General features: G+C 36.3%; 1 protein-coding gene across 14 annotated transcripts in view; it reads left to right on the top strand.

The window, feature by feature from the left end:
• Nucleotides 1–12050, top strand: part of mtss1 (MTSS I-BAR domain containing 1) — a 103714-nt gene that overhangs the window by 61778 nt on the left and 29886 nt on the right. For 8 of the 14 annotated variants that reach the window (XM_087255707.1, XM_087255705.1, XM_087255702.1 and 5 more), the window contains 3 exon segments: nucleotides 2932–3016; nucleotides 3090–3181; nucleotides 7911–7985. The exons of the other annotated variants lie outside the window; for them this stretch is intronic. In XM_087255707.1, coding sequence (XP_087111833.1) covers nucleotides 2932–3016; nucleotides 3090–3181; nucleotides 7911–7985 — 252 coding nt within the window. 14 annotated transcript variants of the gene reach the window in all.

Genomic DNA, 12050 nt, shown 5'->3' with positions numbered 1-12050 from the left:
TAGGTACAGAAATTGAATTATCACAACGCAAGAAATGCTTTTCTTATTTTTCTTTGTCTCATTTCTAGTCTAAATATCTACAAAGTCTGAGAGCAACTAAAAATATTGTTTTGTTTTCATCTTCAGAAGAAATGTCAAAATTAAGTTTTTCCTTTAAACAAGCTAAATTATCTGCCAGTGGGGTTGGTAAATTGTCTTGTTTTCTCTTTAAAATGTAGATATTTGGACTAGAAACAAAATTATTTTGTATGAATTCCATATAAATACAGTAAATAAATACAATCCTGTAGTTTCTGGTCAACTATAAATCAGACTCCATTAGAGCTGTGAACCTACACTGGTTTCACGGTTCGGTTACGATTATCGTGCCGTCAATTCTGTTCAATTCGATATCTCTGTGCATCACGTTGCATTGACGATGCTTTCCATAAGCTATTTGATATTTTACTTAGCAACACAATAATTCATCTATTAAAATGTTGAATTTTTAAGTGTATTTGTATTTATAAATTATTTGTTACACATTCATCCTTTAATAAAGCAGGCAGTTACATATATACTGTACCTTTAGTTTTACCTGCTGAAAGAAAGCACTCTTTTTGAATGTATCAATCAAAACCAAAGTCCATGCACAGAACAACAGGAGCATTTATAGCAAATAAACTAATGTAAATATTATCCCGCTTGTTTTTTAACGCCTATGATTCATCACACGCTCAACAGAAAAGGCTGCGATTGGCAGCGCAGCTCTGGCGCTGATCAGCAAACAGTGACACACTGATGTTAAATGGATGCGGTAATCAGCTGATCCATTATAGACGGCGACGTGGAAAAGAAAACTCATTCTGCTCGTGTCTGCATCCACAAGTAACGTCATTGTTGTAACAGCTGCGAGAGGAGATAAAATGTTACCTCACGAACACGCCAGCATGTCAAAGGGGCCACAGAGAGACCCTGCAAACTCACAAGCAGTGAATTGTTGCACAGTTATCTGCTTTTTATGTAGTTGGAGCGTTTTAAACACTCATGGTTTCCTCCTTCGCCATAGTAAGCTACCGCCATATAACGCATATGTGATAAGGGACCTCAGTGCATAATAACCGGTTATGATTATTACAGAACCGACACCGAATTGTTGGTATATGCATCGCAGTGCATTTAAGAAACAATACATTTTGACACCCCTACCCAGCATTGCATGTCTTGCGATGCGACTATTGTGGATGTGCGCATTGCGATACCGTTGCAGTGCTAGTTTTATTTTAACAGAATAGTTTTATTTTAGGCAAGGCAAGTTTATTTATATAGCACATTTCATACACAGTGACAATTCAAAGTGCTTTACATAAACAAGATTAAAAAAAACAAGTAAAATAAAAATAAAAACAAATAATAAAAATAAAAAAATAAAAAAACATAAAAACAGGTTAAATGTGATATAAAAGAATAAAGAAGAAGAGAAAAACATAATAGTGCAATCTGTCGGATGCAGCACAGTGCTCATTCAGTAAAGGCATAGCTGATCAGATGTGTGTTCAGTCTTGATTTGAATGTGCCTAATGTTGGAGCACATCTGATCATTTCTGGAAGCTGAAACAACACAGCGGTAACGACACAGGCCTATCGCAAAATATAATAAAAGGATATACAAGAGGGGCATCATTGTGGAAAAAATACATACAGTATTTTTAATCCACTTTTATTTACATTTGAATTGTAAAGAAACATAAACTGTAAGTCAGAATTTGCCAGAGGTATGAGCAGTTTCCGGCTTGGCTGTATATACACAAAAAATGATTATATTACATTATACATTATATTACCAACGCAAAAATGAAGAGTGTAACTGTATCTTTACCTTCTTTAATTCTTAAGTTACTTTGGAGGTGTTGCGATGTTGTCACTCTGTTGCCTGGCTGCTAGTTTGTGGAACTGGAAGATCAGTATTTATTTATTTGTTGTGGTTCAAGGAAGTAAATATCAGAAAAAAGGAGTGCCAAAAACATCATCGTCCAGTTCTCTGTTTACATTACACTTGTGTCACCAAGGCAAAGACTGACACATTTGTATTACATTCCAGAAAGCACCGTCATTGGCACTACCATGAAAAATGAAATGTTGGGGGGAAAAAGCTAGTGGGAAAAGTAGCTAATGTGGGTTGCATCCTCCTGTCTTCTTGGTTAGAATGCCCTGATACAGGTACAAGGCCTGCACTAAAAGAAACTAGGTCAAATATGCTTTGAGTGTCTCTTTAAATCTTGTGAGGCCAGTAATGTAATTACCCACTAAATCATTGCTCAGATTGAACAACGTTTCTGCCATTATTTACTCCTTATTTAATTCCAAACCTGTAGGACTGACTTTCCTCCTCCTTTGGAGTAATGTTTTCCATGCTCTTACAGTATAACTGAAGGCTTCAAGCTTCAAAAAGAACACAAAAGCTTTTTAAAAGTAGTCTGTATGACACGTCATTGTGATGATTTGTAAGCAAATCGTTCTTCTAAGTTGGATTTTATTGGAAGTGATGAGTCTAGGAAGACATGATAGCAAGGAAATGATGATAGAAGTTTCAGTTTTGGGAAAATTGTGTCATTTATCCTCATTAATGGGAAATCTGTGCAGCATCATTTGAAGCACATTCCTGTTAAAGATAAGATGAGTTATGTTGCAAGCTGTCTATCTGAGACATGTTACAAAACGAAGCCCATTCAGACACGTACCGAAGAAAGAAAGGCAAAAAGTAAGGCTTAAAAAGAAGAGGAGAGAACAATGTGATGAAACTGCTCTTTCAGGACTCTTAGGCAATATGTTTCTCTCTCTTTCTCTCTCTCTCTCTTGGAATTTTGCAGCTCCTGATGGAGCCCTGAATGTAAGATTATAAGATTAATGACAATGATATTCATTTCTTTTCTCTTTTTTTCCCCTCTTCAGGAGCAACAAAAGAAATCGGATCAGCTTTAACCAGAATGTGTATGAGGCACCGAAGCATTGAGAACAAGCTCAAACTGTTCACGACGTAAGGCCAGTCAGGTTATTTATTACTTGTATGGACATTTGGGAAACTTTAACGTGTGTGTGTTTGTGTGTAGGGCTCTTATGGATAACCTGATCACTCCTCTGGAGCTGAAAATTGAAGAGTGGAAAAAGGTTGCCAGTCAGCTGGATAAAGACCATGCCAAAGGTATCAGCCTCCTCCTTTAAGAGATCTAATCACAATTCAACAGGTTTAGCATTTAATCTTTGTGTGGAAAAAGTTTGTTTTGTACCATAGAGCATAAAGTGTCATTTTAGTGCCTTAAATAAAAGAGTTTCAAACTAAGTAGTGTTCCATTCAAAGAGGAAATTGTGAAAGCAAACTGAGGCCCCGTTTACACTAGTGCGTATAAGTTTTAAAACGGCGTTTTAGAATGAAAACGATCCGCGTCCACACTCGCGTTTTACCCAGCGTTTCTGAACTGCTCTCTGTCCACACCAAAACGCTGAAAACGCACATCACGTGACCACACACACACACTTTGGCAATCGCTGGAGCCCATCTACCCAGATGAGAGCTCTGCTAGTCGGACTTCTCATCAAGCATCTCCCGCTGGATCTAATCTCACTATATTTATTAAACGTGATATTTCATTCATCTTGTTGTCTTTATCTAACGACATATTCCCTGACTTTGGTCACTGGAATCTATTACTTGTTCTCAGGTAACGTGTTTTGGCTGAGCGCAAAGATAAGTTAATGATTAATGTAAGCACGTAGCCTACATTCTGTATATTGACTGATCGCTTGCCTTTATTTCCTATAATGTATAAACTTATTGTATGTTATACTTTTATAATGGCCATTATCGATTATTAAAACTGATATTCAGCAAAAGAGAGGGTGTGTTTCGTATTTTCACTGAAATTGAAAGGAGGCAGTTGTTATCGGCTCCGTTTTGTTATAAATATGCACACAGTGAAGATGACGCTCATGCAGCACGACGCCTCAACATTTCTGCTGTCTGTTTAGTTGTTAATATTAAAATAAAAATAGGCAGTTCCTTATATCAAGTTTACATTTTATTGTTGAGAAAGTGAAACAACGTAGCCAAGGTGATGTGAATGAAGTTATAAAGTACACTGTTCCCTGTGAAGATTGACGCGTGTCCTCGGTATGTTTTCCATATCAAACTGAGAAGAAGAGATGCAGCCTTGATCAAACTTGCGAAGTCTGAACTTACACGGAGAAGATTCAGGACTGAACTGTGTGTTAGGCTACTTAATATTGAGGAAAAGCCCCAATCAGAGAGGCGAATGTCTGCAGCCCCGCCTCCGTTTTTAGATGTCTCCGTCTTTCCCCATCCACACTGAGACGGAGCAGCAGCGTTTTAGAATGAAAACGGCCTCTCCAGCGTTTTCGAAACGCTCCGTTTTCGGCGCTCGAGAACTCCGGCGTAGTGTGGACGGATGGCGTAACCGTAGCAAAACTTATGCGTTTTCAAACTAAAACGCATTAGTGTAAACGGGGCCTTAAAGGGCCATGAAACCCCCTCGTTTCAGCAGGGTGTTTTCACACCTCTACTTTGGAAAAAGTCAAAAAAGTGGGCGTGTCCAGCTCTGTTTAGGGGGGAGTGTCGGAGGAACTAAAGTGGGATGGTGTGGGAGTGTCTATTTGTGCACGCGCGAGTTTCAGAGTCAAAATACACACACACACAGACAGGAGAAAGTGATGGTGTTTAACCTACATGGACATCTGTAGTCGAATTATTTGCCAAATTATTAAATGTTGGACTTTAACTGCAGTTTGGCTCTTTCATTCAGGGAATTCATTCATGCCTCTCGCGACAAACGAGATATTTGATTCGAAGAACTGATCTAAGCGTGTATTTTTCATGCAATGTTTGATACCGCACGGCGAATGAAAGAAAAAAAAACTCCGCATTTCCCGGAAACTTAGATGCATACGGCAGGTAGCGTCAGAAAACCGCGTGTGTTATTCCGGTCACAAAATGCGGTGCTAACATTTCTGCACTCAGTGCAATAGTTAACTTAATTCGATACGAAGAAACTGAATAAACAAAGAGCACTGGTCGCTCTCTTACCAAATCTGTAGAGACAGGACAATCACCAGCAACTAGAGCCGCGTCTATATGGAGAGAATACTACAAGCGAATCCAGATTTCAGCGTTTGCAGATGAGAACAGCTCTCAGGTAAACAATAATCCCCCTTAGACACGTAAGTTATTGTTGTCGAGCGTCGCGTACACTGTTAATCCACACGTGATCCAGATAAGCTCTCACAGAGAGAAAATGAAAACTTAACGGCAGCAAACTATAAAAGCAACCCTTCACGCTTGTTTTGCCAACACAACGTGGCGTCTTTGTGGTGTAAGCACGGTGACACAAATGAATATTAATGAAGTTGCACAGTAGAGCGCGCTGATTGGTTTGAACCAAGCCTTACTCATGCATTAATGTATCACACTGTAAGACGTAATAAGACTCACTCTGGCACAGACGCCCAGTCTGCACGCTGGAATACACGCTATTATGTCATGACCGTGACGCAGCTTCAAAAATTCGTTTCAAACAGGAAGTACGAATTTGCTTGAAATAACGCAAAAACAACCAATTTACACTTTTTAGTGAAATATAGGTGTCCTAATAGTGTTTTTAGCAGTGTGGGACACATATACGACTGTCAACAGCTTAAAAAATGTGTTTTGGTGTTTCGTGACCCTTTAAGCAGTATAAAAAAGTGACCTAGATAAATGACCAGGTTGTTGCATATGGTCAGTCCAGGCTTGTTAGTTGCTTATTATGCACCCAAGATTTAATGATTGTAACTTTTAAGAGGTAATGTCTTGAAAATGTATTACCATTTGAGTATTAAAAGGACAGAGCTACAAAACTCTGTTCACGATGTCTTTATGACCTTTTGAGATATTATAAGTTTTGCTTTGGCTTTCAATTGAAACTATTAAAATTGCTACTCTGTAAAAAAAAATGAGTTCTACACAATCAATTTGTGTTGGGACAACATGAAGAAACTAAGTTTTTAGATGAAATTGAAATAAACTCAATTTCATAATTTAATTTGATTAAATTTAGTTAAGTGCGCACAACGTGTCTGATGAGCGAGGAGGGATCCGGGGGTTAGAAGGGTGCGAGACTTATTTGAGGACCAACAAGGAGACTTTTCCCTTTTCCGGGCGATTATCACTCGTTTGCGCAAATGTACAGAGACTCCCCAAGTCTCCCGGAAGTTCCGGATGTCTGAATATCACGTTTAACAACTGTAGTAAGATTCAATCCAGCGGTACATCCTTGATCATCTGTCCGATGTGCAATGCTCTCTGGAGCTCAGAGGAGCGTGCGTGTGTGCGTGCGTGTGTGTGTGTGTTTTAACACTAAGACGTATTAGTGTAAACAGGGCCCAAGTGTGTATTTTTCACGAGCTGGTTTACGACGAAGACGGGGTGGAGGCGATGCCGGCTCAGCAGCTTGTCTATTGGCCATCAGCGATGGACGATGGCATTGTCCATCGGCCCAACCCTAACCCCTACTATGTATGAGAAAGTCTTACCTCTGATTTATATTTGGTGACGATGTCTGTGCTTGTCACCCTTCAAAATGAAAGTGCAGCTTTTCGCTTCTAATTTTTTATTGCTCATCGTCATAAATTAAAATAAGGACGCATGACAGCTGAGCAGGACTCTGAAAAATAAATAGTGGAACTCTGACCAATGTGAGGTGAGTTTATTCGCACGTGACTTGTTTTAGCTCTTTTGGTCCGATTAGAAATTTTGCAGTGTGAAAGCCAACCGCACCAAGAACAAAGAGCAACATTGTATCAATTTTAATCCCTGTTTCAGAACAAAACAATTGATCTACATGTGTGGAAGCACCCCAAGCTTGATTGTTTGTTTTTTAAACCATAACATCTCAAATTGCCTCCTCAAGGCAAAAGAAAAGTATATGCATATCACAGCCGCTTTAAGAATATCAGTGTTGGAAAAACTGTCCTATTAGCTGCACACAGTTAATTATTAAATGGCTCTTAACTCTGTGGGAGTCCCTCAGACAGTTATATTACAGTTCATAATGGATCATTTATTCATGAGAACAATCCATTATGTCATATAAAAGATTAGGTGTTCAATCAGTTGGTTTGCAGCTCTCCTGTAAACGCGCCGCTACACCCACGTCCTCCAACACGTCTGTCTGTCTGGGGTGGCTAAAGGGTCGTTTCGCTTGACATCTTTGTGAATAATTTTTTACCAATGCTTACTAAGATAGGCACATTTATCATTGGTGCACATACAGTTAAGGGCCAGAATTATTAACCCCCCTGTATTTTTTCTTCTTCTCCAATTTCTGTTTAACACAATTCTAAACTTAATAGTTACAATAACTCATTTCAAATAACTGATTTCTTTTATCTTTGCCATGATGACAGTACATAATATTTTACTAGATATTTTTCCTATACAGCTTAAAGTGACATTAAAAAGCTTAACTAGGTTAATGAGGGTAGCAGGTTATGGTAATTAGGCAAGTTATTGTATAACAATGGTTTGTTCTAGAGACTATCAGGAAAAAATATAGCTTAAAGGGGCTGATAATTTTGTCCTTAAAATGGCTTTTAAAAAATTAAAAACTGCTTTTATTCTAGCCGAAATAAAACAAATAATTTTTTTTTCTAGAAGAAAAAATTATATCAGACATACTGTGAAAATTTCCTTGCTCTGTTAAACATTTAGGAAATATAAAAAAAAAAAAATGAAAAGGGGGGCTAATAATTCTGACTTCAACTGTATTTGAGATGTGTATTACAACTCTCTTTACTATCATTTGCTAATCATAATCATTTGCTAATCATTTACTATCATAAGCCTAATATGCTTCTTTTATTATTATTATTGTTGTTTCTAGAATATAAAAAAGCACGTTCAGAGATCAAAAAGAAATCTTCGGACACGATCAAACTGCAGAAGAAAGTCAAAAAAGGTAAGACTTCAGCCCTTATTATAACATTGATTGAAGTGAAGTGAAATGCCTACGGGTGAACACCTTGAGTAAATAGCATCCTAATAATGTTCTGTGAGTTGCAACAAATAGTCCTGTTGTCTAGTTATAGACACACTCTGCCTCAGATCTCTTTGTGTGAACACAATAGGTCGTGCTCATGACTTCTGTTGGCTCCACACCCTGTGTTGTCATAATACCACGCCTCGTGTTGTCATGGCATCAAGCTTGGTGATCTTGCACCCAGTTCAACTGCACTGAGAGCTTCATTGAAACAGTCCTATAGTGTTTATCTGAACAGATTTACATTAAAAGTAAATGTTAAGATATCACAGTGTAGAAGTGAAGGTCATTAACTAATTACCCTAAACTAACTAGTTAACTTAGCAATGCCGATGTTTCCATCCCCCTGTTTTTATGCACATTTTGGATAAGCACATAAAAATGGTTTATGGAAATGCCAAAATGTGCATACATTTGGAAAATGTGCATAAAAAATGTATGTGCATAAGTAGGATTGTATGTGTAAATGATACAAACCAGCAGGCTGAAATGTTGTTTTGGTTATTTTAAAACACCTTAACCGTTTCAGTATTGGTGTTATTATATCATTTATTACCTTCAGAATGGTCAAGAGCGTCTGTGCTCTGCGTCTCACACCTTCTAACGCCCCCACACGTTCATTGCATGCCTGCATTGTCTTCTGTGGAACAATATTAATAAAGAAACGATTCACACAGCTACTCTTACTGCAGTAAATTCTGCAGTGTTTACTGTTGATATTTGGTGCCAGTTAATCAGGAAGGCACGATTTAGTTTTTTATTTTATTTTATTTTTTTTGACTCATTGGATGAGAACGCTGCTGTATTTGCACGTCTTTTATGTGATATTCCAGTTTTGTGCATCTTTGAATGGAAAAGAAGCTACTGAATCATGTAGAGCTTTGAAATATAAAGCACACCCCTAGGTCATATTTCACCTCTAAAATTAAAAGGAAAAAATGGAATTTCTATATGGAATACATCTTTTTTTTTATATTTATTCCAACTATAAAAAATAAAAATAAAATAACAAATGGTATTTGCATAAGGAAAACAGAGCTTGATTGTTTAACCATTGTGCCTGTTTCTATTGTGGCATCAGTAAGCACACTCATAACAAAATTGTCATTGCTGTAATACAAAAAAAAATCTAATGATAATAATATTTTTACAATGTTTTTAGTTGATTATATATGCATGGTGGTAATATTTACTTTCTGCTTGTGTATGGCAAAAACAACAAAATAAAATCTAAATACTACATATAATATTTAATATGCTTTCATACTATAATATAGTATTTATATAAAAAATTGTTTTTTTTGTTTTAATTTTTAGTGATTTTAATTTTAATGTATTAACTTGTACCTTCAGCTGCTAAATTGTCTATTGTATGTTTAGAGAAATCATTCACTATGTTTATTTGCAGTATGTTTATATATAATAACTTTAAATGTTAAAAGCTATTAGTTACTTGTTAATTCGTTAAAATTATTAGTAACTTGTAAAGTTATGGTAACTAATGACCTTAACTTTTCCGAATTTGATTTTGTAAAGCTGCTTTAAAACAACAACAATTATTGTGAAAAGTGCTTCACAAATAAACTTGAATTTAATTGAATTTTTATTTCTGCTTTATTTCAGCTTTCTTTTTGTCAATTGATCAGTAATTTTTAAATTTAGTTTTAATTATTTTGCAACAAAACATATTTCTAATGATAATTTATAGCTGCCTTATTGCAAAATGTAAATCTTTTGATTTTTAGTTCAAAACAGACATGTTTGTGTTAAGAATTCCGCTTTTTCTGTTAAATAAGCATTTGTACTTGAACATGTTAGAGCATCAGGGATGTGGTGGAACGGGAGATTCTCATCATGGATGTGCAACTGACAAATTTGCAGCAACTGGTATTTCTATGCATCCAGCACCTTTAAGAAATTCTAACTTACTGATGTTTTTTTGTGGAAACTAAAAACAAATGCTTGGTTTGGTAACTTTAAAGATTTGGCATAATTGAGTTTCCAGCCGAGTTCTAGATGGAGGAAGAGATGGAGTTGTGATGGATTGAACACATGGAGTAGAGACAGAGAGAGAGAGATTAATGCATTGTGTCATTATAGAGTGTGCATGTGTGTGGGCAGAAGTAAGAGACTGAGCAGTCGTTCAGTGTTCACTTCTGCTCTGGCCTGTTTGAGGGTCAACACTCCCGCTCATCTATATTCTGCATCCACCCTCACACAAACGCTTATTCAACATTTCCAGAGGATGTGATAAAAATGACTTTTAAAACATGAGATTTGTGTGCGCTCATACGCATAAATCATTATATGAGCTCAGTCATGACATTTATGGTAAAAAGGACCCACAAATTGAAGATCTAAAATATAAACACAAAACTGTATATAACAAATGCATCCTTTAATATGTGAACATACACTGACCGGCCACTTTATTGGGTACACCTGCATTTAGGCATGTAGACATGGTCAAGACGATCTGCTGCAGTTCAAGCCAAGCTTCAAAATGGGGAAGAAAGGTGATTTAAGTGACTTTGTTGGTGCCAGACAAGCTGGTCTGAGTATTTCAGAAACTGCTGATCTACTGGGATTTTCATTTATATGACCACATTGTACCCATCAGTATACTTCCAGCAGTATAACGCACCATGTAATAAAGCCAAGACTGGCTTCCTGAACATGACAGTGAGTTCACTGTACTCACATGGCCTCCACATTCACCAGATCTCAATCTAATAGAGCACCAGGGATGTGGTGGAACAGGAGATTCGCATCATGGATGTGCAGCCGACAAATCTGCAGCAACTCCGTGATGTTATCATGTCAATGTGGACCAAAATCTCTGAGGAATATTTCCAGTAACTTATTAATTCTATGTCATGAAGAATTAAGGCAGTTCTGATGCCAAATGTAGGTCCAACCCAGTACTAGTAAGGTGTACCCAATAAAGTTGCCAGTGAGTGTACTGTCAATTGATATATTTGTAAATTATAAAAATAAACTAACAAGGTATCAACACACATGCATAACTTATTAAGCTGCTATTCACTGTCTGCATTAAATTTAAAGCATATATTTGTCTTAAGAAGTTAAGTAATGAGTAAGGATGGATAAAGTTGACTGTAATAAACAATAAAAAATGTAAGCATATTTTAAATAAATGTCTTTTTTTTTTTTACTTCAAGCTAATCAAAAGATCATGAAATTGAATGATGGTTTCCACGAAAATACTCAGCAAATTAGAATGATTTCCTAACGATTGTGACCTTAACCACTGGATAATTGATACTGAAAAATACTGTTTATGATACTTATCATAAATTACATGTTAAAGTACAAATGCTTATTCGTATCTGCATCAGTATTTAAAAACATTTCTTTATGTTATTTTGATCAAATGTGAGCAGCCTTTGGTCAGCATAAAATAAACTTTTTTTGAACTTTTTCTTCTAAATTTAGCATGGATACTTGATATATGTAAATAATGGAAAATTGTATAATAATACTGAAGACAAAAATATGAAAAAATGGAAAATATTTTTGGATTTTGAAAACCTCTTTTTTAGCAATACAATTCACATTGAAACTATTTAAAATACCCCACAATAACATATAACCTATAGAAGACGCAATGCCATTTTCACTATTTACATATTGATTAATAGAAAATTATATAGAAATAATCCTGCATTATATGCAACCATTTTTTTTTTCTAAATATCAAAAAAATTTTACACAAAGTTATAAAAGGTGACCACTGTTTCTTTTACACACTACTGCTTTTCCTGGCTAAAGCAGACAACTTTTCCATGACCATGTGCTCTAATAACACATTTAACCAATAGCCAACTTTTATGTTGTGGCACCACATCCATTTCAGAAAACGATCCTAACAAACAAAACAGAGGAGACATTGGTATATCTATGTTAAGGACCATAGGGCGTTTTTGAACTGTAAGACTCAAAGGATGTAAGAATGTAAAACAT

This window comes from Danio rerio, chromosome 6 (genome assembly GCF_052040795.2).
Source record: "Danio rerio strain M-AB ecotype USA chromosome 6, GRCz13ab, whole genome shotgun sequence".
NCBI lineage: Eukaryota > Metazoa > Chordata > Actinopteri > Cypriniformes > Danionidae > Danio > Danio rerio.
The sequence above is the reverse complement of the archived record's forward strand: the minus strand, read 5'-3'. Positions and strand labels throughout refer to the sequence as shown.